Source organism: Cyprinodon tularosa, unplaced genomic scaffold, assembly GCF_016077235.1.
Source record: "Cyprinodon tularosa strain WSP-4 unplaced genomic scaffold, ASM1607723v1 ctg126, whole genome shotgun sequence".
NCBI classification, from domain to species: Eukaryota; Metazoa; Chordata; class Actinopteri; order Cyprinodontiformes; family Cyprinodontidae; genus Cyprinodon; species Cyprinodon tularosa.
Genome location: NW_024038070.1, coordinates 1,362,389 through 1,376,058, shown reverse-complemented (window position 1 = coordinate 1,376,058; position 13,670 = coordinate 1,362,389). Strand labels below are relative to the sequence as shown.

Genomic DNA, 13,670 nt, shown 5'->3' with positions numbered 1-13,670 from the left:
CAATAAAAAATGTTCGGTTAATGAAAGAGTCCTATGATTGCATATTAGAGCCAGAGCTTGTTTTTGTGTCATTTTGATCTACAATGTCTATTTCAGAATACCATGTATAGCATAAGAAAATCAGTTTAAGCGTCATAAGAATAGCTTATTTAGATTTTCAGTATTAACTGAGGACAAAATGTTTTTTTTTTATCTATCCTTGATATTCTTCTGTGATTCAACAGGCTTTAATCCAACTACTGTTATAAGGAACTCCCTGCAGGGACAAAAATCTTTGCCTCCCTCCTGCACACATTCTCTTTCAGTCAAACACATGTTCACAAAGATAAATGAGCACTACAACATAATTAGTCCACAGGGAGGAGTGATTAATGCATGTTAAAGCTACAGTGTGTAATTTTCAGCGACATCTAGTGGTCAGACTACAGACCGCAGCAACATGAACATCTCCCCCCCACCGCTTCTCCCCCCCAACAGTACGGCGAGCGTTACGGGACAAAATTTCTTCTACGACGTCCACATCACCTACCCTCTCAAGTGATGAGGTTTGTTTACATAGATAATTTTACAGATAGTATTTCATTAGTCTGTGTAGGGTATAGATTTCATGTAGACTTTAGATAATAAATATACCCGTTATTTTTTCTACGTCGTTGTGACGTCTTGGTGAGCTGCTTTGCATGGTGATATAAACAGACGAAGTAATTGTAGTCATTAGTTTAACAGCGAGATTGTGTTCGCTGGAAGAATATATATCCCCCGTTTACAGAGTCCAAGTCATTTTGGTGGCACGGGGGTTACAACGCGAGGGAGAGGGAGAGGACGAGGGCGAAGGCAGGGAGGCCGTGCAGCTAGGGCCAGGCGAGAGAGGGGAGCCAGCGGGGTGAGAGCAGAGGAGGAAAGGCTTGAAGATCTCCAAAGGAGCCGGAGAGAAGTAACCGAGGTATATATCCAGAAAATTATTTTACAGAAAATTACTGAATCATTACCTGTGAAACGTCAGGGACGTTGCTGAATAAGTATACTGGAGAGTAACAGCATCATCACGCAGCATGTTATTGTTTTAGACAGGTCTGAGCATCCTGTACTCCAAAAACTGCAGTGATATTAGACAATTGTGTGTGTAGGATTAATTACCTGTCCAAGAGAAAACTGGCAACTTGAGCGTCACTTTGAAAACCTTTTTCCTCCATCAGTGACTTCCATCGTGTAAATGCCGTGCCAATGTTGATCCGTGTTTTTTGCCGTTTCTTGTCACGCTTGCGTTTATTCTCGTCGTGTTTCCGCTTCTTAGATGACGGGGGTTCGGTGTCCGCCGCATTTCGTTGTGATACAGAGTAGGCATGATCCTCCATTCGTCTGATGTTTGGCCACACAGTGCCAAACAGTTTGCAAAGTCACTCACGCCTGCCGCCTTGTTCACCTTTCTTGTTACTGAGGCGCAGTATACCTGCTTCTTCTTCTTCTTTGGTTTCAGGCAGACTAAACGCTTCTCAGGCATAATACTGCCATCTACTGTTCAGTACCGTCTCAGTTAATCTCTCTCAACTTGCCGTAGTTATTTTTGAGCGTCATGGGAGATCTCGCAATCGCTAGTTTGTTGCCTCTGCGCTTGCCGTAGCGCAAAGATGTCAGCCTCCATGGCTGCGAGACCCGCTCCTATGTAATTATAAATAACGAATTCTAAGGCAACGCAAATATTATGGTTAAAAGGCTGAGCTCATAGGTGATGATAAATAACATAGTTATGTATAATATATTAAATTTCTGACTTTATATGCCTGTAATTATTACACACTGTAGCTTTAAGTCTACAATGAAGGACTCTGTCTGAGTACTGTAATGAAAGCAGGAGTTCCTGTCCTGTAGACATAATTCATTATCTATTTCTCCTATATAATCTACTATAATCCCGAGCTTATTCTGAGTAGCAGAGATCTAGTGTAAATCTTTTGATTAATATATATTCACTGCAGGAGTATTGATTTACTGTGAACGTCCTCCTTATCCTTTTTGCAGGACCTTAGATATTTTAAATCGAAGAAGACCGACAGAGGGAATCTCCAGGAAGGATGGATCAACACCCAGGACCCCATCATGTGCTCGTACAAACTTGTTACAGTGAAGTTTGAAGTGTGGGGACTACAAACACGTGTGGAACAGTTTGTGCACAAGGTCAGTTTAACAGAACCTCAGTCTTTGATTCCCAATTCTCACTTTTTTTTTGTTTGTTTGTTTGTACATATCATTGCCTCCAGTTTTCTACTGTGAAACATATAACCATAGCAGTGAACGAAATCTGCTGTTCTCTTATCTTGCCTTTTAACATCTATCCTGGTCACCTCTCACTGTTAGTCCTGCCGGCAGCATTTAAACCTAATATCTCTATCTATTTCCCAGAAGTATTTTTCCCAGCTCTTAGCAGCATTTGTCCTTGGGTCAGACTGTCCCTGTTTGCTCCTTGCCGGAGGCTCATTTTTGACACACACACACATACATAGGGCCGGATTTATCAAAGGTTTGCGTGTATTAAAACGTGAGCTATTTCACTGCGCACGCTAAAAAATGTACAAACTGATCTATCAACAGCGTGCTAAAAGCATTTGATCTTTAAAACGTGCTAAATAGCGCCTGTGATCCATTTAGTACTTTTTCTGCAATGAATATGCAATATGGGGCGTTTACACGCTAAAGTGCGTCTTGTGGGAGGAGAACATGTAAATATATTAATTTAGCACTCGCAAAGTGATTTATCAAACTTGAACGCAATTTTGCTAACGGTATCTGACTCTATATTTAACACGTTTCAAAAGAAGGTGCAAATGGTCTGTATGCGTAATTGCGCACACATGGCAGCGGTTATTGTCGCAAGAAGGAGACATGGAAATGAAGCAAGGAGACGCAGAGAACGCATTTTTTCACTCCGTGTGAATATTTTTGGAATGAACGAGGAAACGATCATCAAAACATATCGTTTATCCAGCATTGCCATTTTGGAGCTGTTGGGGGAACTCCGAATGGATTTGGAGCCAGCCACAAGGAGGACCCACGCAATAACAGATATCACAAAACTCCTTGCAACATTGCACTTTTTTGCATCTGGGTCATTCCAGCGTACGGTTGCAGCGAGAGCTGGGATCTCCCAATCTCGTTTTTTCAGAAGTGCTGTCCGACGGGGTCGGGGTTCTCCCCCTGCGCCTGTGGAGCAACGTGCCAAATGCTGCGGGGATCTCATCCACAGTCACAGGCCAATACAAAACACCTGTTTTTTTTTTTTTTTTTTTTTTTTTACTGCAGCACATACCACCTTAGGGAATAAAGGTTGCCAATTTATAAATAAATAAATATATATATATATATATATATATATATATATATATATATATATATATATATATATATATATATATATATATATATATATATATATATATATATATATACTTATTTATTTTTTTTTTGTTGGGGGTCACTGTAAGATTTAAATTTCTTAATGCACTAGTTTGTACAGACTACAAACTACTTTGCCGCAAACCACAAAACGCGCAAAACCATCATTTAAATAGGGCGTCTCCAACAGTTTTGCACCTTCCACCAGTTACGCAATCGCTCTTGTTAAATCACCCGCAAACCATGGTTCAGCCCCTCGCGCAAAATTCCACTTTGCGAGCGCAAATTACTGCACGCAAAATTGGATCTTGATAAATCCGGCCCTTAGACACAGTCAGGGCACTTAGGGCCGGATTTATCAAGATCCAATTTTGCGTGCAGTAATTTGCGCTCGCAAACTGGAATTTTGCGCGAGGGGTTGAACCATGGTTTGCGGGTGATTTAACAAGAGTGATTGCGTAACTGGTGGAAGGTGCAAAACTGTTGGAGACGCCCTATTTAAATGATGGTTTTGCGCGTTTTGTGGTTTGTGGCAAAGTAGTTTGTAGTCTGTACAAACTACTAGTGCATTAAGAAATTTAAATCTTACAGTGACCCCCAACAAAAAAAATAAAAAATTAAAAAATTAAATATATATATATATATATATATATATATATATATATATATATATATATATATATATATATATATATATATATATATATATATATATATATATATATATATATATATATAAATTGGCAACCTTTATTCCCTAAGGTGGTATGTGCTGCAGTAAAAAAAAAAAAAAACAGGTGTTTTGTATTGGCCTGTGACTGTGGATGAGATCCCCGCAGCATTTGGCACGTTGCTCCACAGGCGCAGGGGGAGAACCCCGACCCCGTCGGACAGCACTTCTGAAAAAAGGAGATTGGGAGATCCCAGCTCTCGCTGCAACCGTACGCTGGAATGACCCAAATGCAAAAAAGTGCAATGTTGCAAGGAATTTTGTGATATCTGGTATTGCGTGGGTCCTCCTTGTGGCTGGCTCCAAATCCATTCGGAGTTCCCCCAACAGCTCCAAAATGGCAATGCTGGATAAACGATATGTTTTGATGATCGTTTCCTCGTTCATTCCAAAAATATTTACACGGAGTGAAAAAATGCGTTCTCTGCATCTCCTTGCTTCATTTCGATGTCTCCTTCTTGCGACAATAACCGCTGCCATGTGTGCGCAATTACGCATACAGACCATTGCACCTTCTTTTGAAACGTGTTAAATATAGAGTCAGATAGCGTTAGCAAAATTGCTTTCAGGTTTGATGAATCTCTTTGCGAGTGCTAAATTAATATATTTACATGTTCTCCTCCCACAAGACGCACTTTAGCGTGTAAACGCCCCATATTGCATATTCATTGCAGAAAAAGTACTAAATGGATAAGAGGCGCTATTTAGCACATTTTAAAGACCAAATCCTTTTAGCACGCTGTTGATAGATCAGTTTGTACATTTTTTAGCGTGCCCAGTGAAATAGCTCACGTTTTTATACACGCAAACCTTTGATAGATCCGGCCCTTACTCACAAGGTAACGCTCAGAGTGACTCATATTAATCATTTATTTCTGTGGAGAAACAGAAACATTAACTTGTTTTCAGACTTTCACCTTCCGGTTTTAAGTCAGTATGATTCACATCCTCTCACCTTGAATTGCCTCCTCCACATGTTCTGCTGTGATTTCACCCTCTTATTTTCTAACTCTCCTCAGGTGATACGAGATGTTCTTCTTCTAGGACACAGGCAGGCCTTTGCCTGGGTGGATGAGTGGATTGGTAAGTTTATTAAAGATGATGATCAGAAGAATAAGAAAGTTCTGATTGGTTTTAGATTTAACCATCTTGAAATTTGTAATGAAACCGAATGCATCAATTGAGTTCATCTTTGGCAGCATTGTGTGAAATATTGAGTTCAAAACTTTGGTGTAGATATTGTTGCATATTTACCAATTCTTACTCGAAAAACCAGCTCAAGATGCCCACAATCAATTTTTTTTTATTGAATTTAGGTTGGAAGTAAAACTCTGGTACATTTTGTGAAATCTGTTGTTCTTTCTGTAATAAAAGGGCTCCTCTTTCCATCACTGCTGTAACCAACTGAAATGACTGAAATAACATTTGCTGGTACTTAATTGAATGTTTTCTTCCCTTTATTGAAGAAACATTAATTACACAAAACAAATGTCTGATTAAAAGACAATAAAAATATATATCTATATATTTTAAATGTCATTGTTTTTATTAGTGCTTTCATACAGACCTAGAAGAAGAAGGTGTTTTAACTGAAATTTTTTTTTACCTCAGTTTAGTCTTCATATTTGACAGAGATCTTATTTGCTCAGGTTTGTTTAATTTTTTTTTTTTTTTTTTCATTTCTCAACACAATATAGCTTCTATCAAATCAGACTGTCCACTTAGGAAGCGCAAATGGAATAGACAAAGGGTTGAAATTATTGGCATTTAGCAAGATACACTCAATAAATGAGTGGTTCTGCAGGTGGGGAAACAGACCACTTCTCAGTACCTATGCTTTCTGGCTGATGTTTTGGTCATTTTTTTAATGTTGGTGGTGCATTAAAACTCGTGGTAGCATGAGAAAGTCTCTGTGACCCACACAAGTTGCTCAGGTAGTGCAGCTCATCCAGGATAGCACATCAATGCGAGCTATGGTAAGAAGGCTTGCTGTGTCTGTCAGCATAGTGTCCAGACGCTGGAGGCGCTACTTGGAGACAGGCCATTACACCAAGAGATGTAAAGGAGACCATAGAAGGGCAACAACCTTGCAGCAGGGCTGCTACCTTTGCCTTTGTGCATGGAGGAACAGGAGGAGCACTGCCCGGGCTCCGCAAAAGGACCTCCAGCAGGCCACAAATGTGCATGTTTCTCTACAAATGGTTAGAAACAAACTCCATGAGGATGGTATGAGGGCCCATTGTCCACAGATGAGGGTTGTGCTAACAACCCTCATTTGTTAGAGAACACCAGGATTCACAAATTCAACACTGGCTCCATGTGCCTTCACAGATGAATGCAGGTTCCCACTGAGCACATATGAGTCCCTAGGTTCCTCCTAATGCAGGACAGTGCTACACCTCATGAGGCTGGAGTGTGTCAGCATTTCCTACAAGATTAAGCGATTGAAGCTATGGACTGGCACTCCCGTTCCCCAGACCTGAATCCGATTGAACAAATCTAGGACATCATGGCTCCATCCATCCACCAATGTCCCACTCCTTTCCAGGAGTTGGCGGATGCTTTAGTCTAGGTCTTGGAGAAGATCCTTCATTAGACCACCTCATCAGGAGCATACCCAGGCATTTTGGGGAGGTAATACAGGCACTTGGATGCCACTCACAATACTGAGCCTCAATTTGAGCTGTGTTAAGGACATTACATCAAAGTTGAATCAGCCTGTAGTTTGTTTTTCTACTTTAATTTTGTGACTCTAAATCCAGGCCTCCATTGGTTAAGAGATTTTGTTTCCATTCATGATTTTTGTGTGATTTTGTTGTCAGTACATTCAACTTTGTACAGAACAAAGTATTTAATGACAATATTTAATTAATTCAGATCTAGGGAGTATTTGAGTGTTCTGTTTATTTTTTTTTTAGCATTGTGCTTGGCTTGCCTCTTACATTCAACTGCGACTTATATGCCAGTCAGAGTTCATGTTAGTTTCTCTGTTATTCCAGATATGACCATGGAGGAGGTGAGGGAGTATGAGCGTACCACTCAGAAGGCTACCAATCTGAAAATTGGCACCTTCCCCCCATCCATTGCCATCTCAGAGACGCCTCTGCCGTCCAGCACCCGCAGCGGCCCCAACAGCGCACCAACAACTCCCCTCTCCACCGAAGCTCCGGACTTTCTGTCTGTGCCAAAGGAGCGACCAAGAAAAAAATCAGCTCCAGAGACCTTGACCCTGCCTGATCCAGGACGCAGGGATTCACTCTTCAAGCTGCCAAGTTTTTTCTCCTGGAACTCCAGTCCGCAACCAGAATGAGGGTTAGGCCTAGACTTTAACCTGTGAATCACTAGAGGATGCTTGCTTTGCACATCCAACAATGCCCCAACTACTCCCTGGCCAGTTTTAAGTGACAGAGGCTTTCCGCAGATCTGGTCATCCCCACCCCCTCAGTAGAGTTGCAGGTGTTACAGCAGTCAGCAGCTCTGAGGCTGCCTTTACGGGTAGAGAGTCCGCCCCTTTAAAATACCCAAGTCATTTGAGGAGTCAAAGCAGAGTTTGTTCCAACATAGAAACCGAAAAGGAGCTGCAACCTCCATGTCTTAGATGTAGAACATCCATCCCAGTTTACAGAGAACAAACCTCGTTTCCATTCAAACTCAGTGTCTAGATATTTTCAGGGTTTCAGTTAGTCCACATTATGTACAGAATTAGATTTTTGCTGTTTCACCCTCTTCTGAGTCTGTGGCTTTATTACCTGAAGCTTTTTAATCTGTGTTTCTATTCATCTGGAAAAGGTAATGACAATGTGATAGTGAAACATTAAGAGTTATAAACTCATATGTACAGTGATTGAGTGATGTATATACTGTATGAACATGAATTAAACAATAAATTGTAAACACTTAATTTGAACTTCTGTGATGAAGTAGCTATGATTTATGTTGCATTCTTTGCCAGACTAATTTTTCCGTGTATCTATAGTGACTTATCTCTGCCATGTGAATCTCTCTTGGTGCCATAATGCTATAAAATATTGAATAATTGATTGTTTTGTCTTTTGCTCTCATACTGGATGTGTTTTACCCATGGTTTTATGACTGCTCATGCAGTGTCCTCTAGATGTGACTTTGTCTCCCTTCATTTTCAGATAAATATAATTTTTGTATGCATTAAAATTCAATTTAATCCAAAACCACAATTAATTTGTGTGATGTGCCTTTTTTTATGATTAAATACCTTTGAAGTGTTTCAAATTGATTATTGTTTTGCAAATATATATCTGTAATCCTTTTAATTTTCCCCCAAATGCCCTCAAATAAATAACAAAAGTTTATTAGATGCAATAAAAAAACAAAATGGGTGTGAATACTTTGGGCTCTAAACAGCTTAACATTATTCTATTCTTGCTCTTTAGACATGTATTTTGAATCAAAATGTGTTATAGGTTTACATTCTGTAATGGAATCAAAAGAAATAAGTCAATTTTTAAACACTGTTCTTTTTTTATTTTATTTCCAAAGAGATAAAATCCTGCAAGTCACAGCAAAGGAAAAATCATGAGATGTGAGCAGCTGGTCCGATGGTTTAATTCCAGACAAACTGAAATGATTCAGACTTACAAAAGTCAACAATACATTCGGGTTTTTCCTTGTTAGATACAGTTTATATAAAAATAAATATCAAGTATTTTAATGGAGGTGTTATTCTGCATGCAACTCTAGGACATCAAATGATTTCCCCCAAAAAACTGTAAGGTAACAGGAGCAAAGCTGAACAGAAAATGTGCAACATTTCATGAAGTCTAATGAGGACATCACATGTAAACCTTTAAGTTCCTAAAAGACGTTGATATTTCCCTTTTACTCTGTGTTCATGTACTTTCAATACACAGTGGAGATTTGGCGACACAGAACAGGGGAGGGGTGCTGAAGCTGACCCACTGTTGCCACTCTGACAAATTTTAGGAGGTGGTGGCAGCGCAGGAGCATATGACCCAAACAGAAGACAGAAGTAACCTCTATAAGAGCGAGTACCAAACAGTGTGGCACCAGTCTCATCAGTAGCTGAAGATACAGGCGGATATATCTAACAGGGATTCTAGTTCCTGTGCTCATTGTTTGATAGATTGACTCTGCATGAATATTGTTCATTCTCCCACTCTAGCCATCTATCTCCAGTCTGAATTACTCTGTCTAAATACCAATCCCTGTTCTAAACACGTAACAAGACCCAGATTTTGATTACTAATTGAATTTTAAGGTAAAGTGATCATAGTAAAGACATGGCCCCTTTATGACCGACTCTGCTTGCTTTCAATAGTTGACCCAGTAAAGCGGTTGCAGCCATTCTGCACTGAGAGAAATAAATCACCCAAATTTTAATATTTATGTAAATTACATAAATTCCCATTTAATTCTTTTAGTTGATTTTTAACAAACTATCTAAACCTTACATAATCACTATTTTTGAATAATAAAGCTTAATTATTTTACATGTATTTAATAATGATAAACTTACTCAGAATTTATACTGAGTGTTTTTAATTCAAATACATAAAGTTTATTGTTTCAATTCCATAAAGGTAACCTTACTATTATACAATTAAAACAAACAAACTTTATGCATTTGAAATAAACTCTTTAGTATTAGTTTTGATCATGTAATGTTTATATAATAGGTTTGTATTAAAAAGATCTAAAAGAAAAAAAAAAGTAAATTAGGAGTTTGTTATGTAAAAACATTACATAAATCTTAAAATTTGGGGGAAAAGTTTCTGTGAGTGTGTCATCTCAGACATAACATAAACATAAAGGTTGCACAAAAAAGCAAATGATACAGAAATACAATGATATACATGACTAACTTTCCCCTTTTAACATATGTAAACACCATAAAAATCCAAATCCAGAGTCTGTTTGCCAGTTGAGAAATGTGTTCAGTGCAACAAGGCATTAGTGCATTTATAGTGTGCGTGATTGCCTCATTTTCTTTATTTTTTTTTTTATTTCATCATCTCTCCTTTCGGCCACCACTGAGGTCATCAGTTCTCTGTTTCTCCTTTGTGTTCTTCATGATGTTGAGGAAGAACTCATACCAGAAAAAAGTGAAGCCTGTGGACAGAGCCGCCTTCAGGAGGCTGGGAGAGAGGCCTTTGAAGAACCCTCGGATACCTTCCTCTTTGGCTATTTGAACCGCGCAGTCCATCAGGCCTCTGTAGGTCCGCACCTGCACGCAGAAACAGGTGAAAACACCCGCACACAAGGCTGGGGTTACTTCATGCATCAGGGAGAAACATGCAGCATAGGAGCTTACCTCTCCAAAGTGAGCTCGGGCTTTCTCAAAGCCCCCCACCTGCAGCCTTTTTTTGAACAAATCAAAGGGGTATGTGAGGGTTTTACTGATCATTCCAGCTCCACTGCCACAGACCAGGCTTCTCAGGTTTCCTGTAAAACAAGGGACACACATGAATGGTTTGCATATGTGCATCAAAATAAAAGCTATAAGTAGTGCAGATCAGCTCAGCTGGACATTGAAATCCTTTCGAAGTTGTGTCTATCTCTGTTACTATGCAACGTTTCTGGCCACTGTTTGACCTTCTATTAAACTTTCCAATAATATGCATAGATTTTAACCTGTTTTTAAATTAAAAATTAATAAAATACAAACATCCATTTGCAGTTTCTTCCTATATCCTACTAGTAGTGATTTGAAATACTGTTTATTATGACATCATGGATCAACAAACTATTATTTCACCTAATGATTAGTTTTCTTTTTAAAATGAATGCACAGAATTATGGAAAACCTTTATCAACAATGAAACTTTTTCCCCAAAAGTTATTCCAATCCTTCTTTTTTTAAATGAATCAAAATCTCAGCAGTTTTCTCTCCTTCCATGGTCGCGGGGTAAACCCAAACACATCCTGTGGGTTTTTCACTAACCTCCTGAGTCTCTGGATTTAACTGGAGGACTCAACAGCTGCTTAAAGACATTGTAGAAGAAGAACTGCAGTCCAGCATAAGGAAACACTGCCAGCAGAGTTGGAGACAGGCCACGATAAAACGTCAGTGGCCCCTCAGTGCGCCACATCGTGGACACGGCATACCGCAAGTTACCGTAAACCTGAGGAGGCAGGAGAGGGGGTTTTAAATCATGGTATAGTAATGCATCATCTAGTTACATTTACAGGATTAAAATGAGTTCAAATGGGCTCAGATTTAACAACAGGATGAATTGAATAATGCAAAAACAAGAATAGATTAAGTATGTATTGAAGATGCAAATTTACCAGAAATAGGTTTTAAGTTTCAAGTTTTCTGCCTTGGAAACTAATAAATCGACCCTCAGTTTTCTGTGATGGAAACAGTCATGTATCTGATCTCTTGTGATTCATTAACTGGACTTTAAACCACAAAAACGTTAGAGACGACGAGAGACAAATGAGGTGTTTTTAAAAAAAAACGTCACATTTGAAACCTTGACCTTCATTCTGCTGGTAATAAATGCATGGTTAACATCACTACATACTGCAAGAATAAAGAAAACCCAGCGGAGGACTGAAAATATGGGCTTGCAATCAAACATAAACACCAATATGAACCGCTAAATGGGAGGGTGACAAAATAAAACTTTGATACCAAACAGAAAAAAAAGCTAATCTTTTAATAGAATTTACAGTGATGCCGAAAGAAATGTTGTTTATCTAATGTTGTAATTAGATGTATAAGATCTTTGAACTGAAAGAGGCTGTAGTTAGTCTCCAGCCACTAGCTAACATGTATAACAAAATTAGGCCTGCAACTAACGATTATTTTGCAAATCGATTAATCTATCAATTATTTTTTTTTATTCATCGATTAATAATCGGATATCAAAGGTTCCTTAAGAGTTTTTGCGAAATTAAACCATGTGAAACTAAAACTTTTCCACTTGAGGAGTTCTGGATCGATATCGACAGACGAAAAACCTTTTTATCTTAAATGCAAAATGTTAATAGGATTTGTATAGAATTTTGGTATAACTGCTGCTCTGTATGGGTCACTCTGTCAGCTAAAGGCACAGAGTCTATACGCCACACGATAAATGGATTACTAAATTGCTTAATTATTTCAATAATCGATCACTAAATTGCTTAATTATTTCAATAATCGATTGTTTCAGCCCTAAACAAAACTCTAAACTAAACAGAAAAAAAATCTGATTAAAAATCAAGCATTAAGTAATATTCCACCTTGGGTTCTCCCTGAGCTGCAAAGCGCGTCCTCAGCGTATCCAGAGGCTGGCAGGCCACGGTAGCAGAACAGGCTGCTAGGCCGCCACAGAAAAAATGAACTCCTGAAGTCTGGCTGTCATAAGGGGTTGACTTGTGAACCAACTCAGTCAGAAACTCAAAACTGACAAACTGCAAATCACAAGCAAATAACTGGTTAGAAGTTTCATTATGGAAAATGTATATATTGATGAGCAGTTTTCTATTCCAAGTATTTACCTGGACGGCCCCGTAGCAAATAGACAGGAGCTGTGCTGGAATATGACCTTTCCAGAAAGCAGAGAGACCTTCCTCAGAGTAAATTCTTCTGAATGCCTGATATATTCCCCTATATTTCCCCTCAGGGCTTCGTGAAGACACACGCTCAATCTGCAGCTGTGGAAATAAAAAGATCCTATTAAACATTAGAATTTAATCAAAAGATGCACATTGTACAAGCACTTCACTGTCACAACCTGGAAGAAGCAGTTATATTAAAAAAGGAAGTACACTTTTCAGTAATTACCTGAAATCTTATTTTAATGACATCAAAAGGGCTGATGAGGGCTCTGCTGACCATCCCAGCAGCTGATCCAGCAAGGGCTGCCTCATTTGGGGAGGGTGCTGCATTCTGAGCCCTGGGGTCATATCCTACCATGTCTCTACAGCACTATTGACAAAACTTAGGAAGAGCATAAAAGATGTGAGCACGATTCTGAATGAAAATTAAATCATCCATGTTTTTGTCCGAGAGATATACACTTATATGATTTAAAATACTCCAAAAACTTAAAAAATAAGTATGACAGTTTGTGGAGGACAGAGAGGGGAAACTTGGATTGAGCTAAGCTATGCTAATTACAAGGCAGCTGTTCAGGTTAGGTCAAAGAAAAAGAAAAAAAGACAGAAGCTATGAGAAATGCGGTAATTTACCTTAAACTGAATGTCATTCATTAATACAACAACAGACAGGCAAGCAGGACAACCAATTCCACTCTAATTGCATTTGACTAACATCAAGCCACACATTGCACTTCCGCAAAGTAAACAACGCATGCGCCATATTTCAAAGATAAATTAAAACAAGAGGCTCATAGCCCACACCAAACTCAGCTACCGTGTTTTTTTTTTTTTGTTTTTTTTTTTTTTTTTTTGTTAAGTTCTCTATCTTTAGAAGAAGAAACGTTTGACGCTTTGAAACCGTACAGGTTTTAAAAACAGTTCTGTTTTAATTAAAGAAATAAAATAACAAAATAACATTCATGTTTTCCAGAGTACTGATCTTAAGCCCAATTTCAGTAATAAA

At 38.7% G+C, this 13,670-nt stretch overlaps 2 protein-coding genes across 3 annotated transcripts in view; one reads left to right on the top strand and one right to left on the bottom strand.

Annotated features, from left to right (window-relative positions):
* The window catches only part of LOC119777693 (cytoplasmic phosphatidylinositol transfer protein 1-like), an 87,670-nt gene extending 79,357 nt beyond the window's left edge, over window positions 1-8,313 (top strand). For both annotated transcript variants that reach the window (XM_038276683.1, XM_038276684.1), the window contains exons 7-9: window positions 2,020-2,175; window positions 5,140-5,203; window positions 7,120-8,313. In XM_038276683.1, the coding sequence (XP_038132611.1) occupies window positions 2,020-2,175; window positions 5,140-5,203; window positions 7,120-7,430 (531 nt within the window). In that variant the 3' untranslated portion in view covers window positions 7,431-8,313. The remainder of the gene's footprint in view (window positions 1-2,019; window positions 2,176-5,139; window positions 5,204-7,119) is intronic.
* Window positions 8,314-8,597: 284 nt separating this feature from the next.
* Window positions 8,598-13,454, bottom strand: slc25a19 (solute carrier family 25 member 19). The gene is made up of 7 exons (XM_038276682.1): window positions 13,298-13,454; window positions 12,891-13,046; window positions 12,605-12,760; window positions 12,347-12,517; window positions 11,058-11,238; window positions 10,428-10,558; window positions 8,598-10,340 (listed from the first exon to the last, which is right to left on the bottom strand). The coding sequence occupies exons 2-7, from the start codon at window positions 13,020-13,022 to the stop codon at window positions 10,125-10,127; spliced, it is 987 nt and encodes a 328-aa protein (XP_038132610.1). The 5' UTR covers window positions 13,023-13,046; window positions 13,298-13,454; the 3' UTR covers window positions 8,598-10,124.
* Between the last annotated feature and the right edge of the window lie 216 nt (window positions 13,455-13,670).

Coding starts and splice junctions, on each gene's coding strand:
- slc25a19 (XM_038276682.1), bottom strand. CDS start 13,022: ATGGTAGGATATGACCCCAGGGCTCAGAATGCAGCACCCTCCCCAAAT. Junction 12,761..12,890: donor TCATTAAAATAAGATTTCAG/GTAATTACTGAA, acceptor TTATTTCCACAG/CTGCAGATTGAGCGTGTGTC. Junction 12,518..12,604: donor TTTGCTACGGGGCCGTCCAG/GTAAATACTTGG, acceptor TGTGATTTGCAG/TTTGTCAGTTTTGAGTTTCT.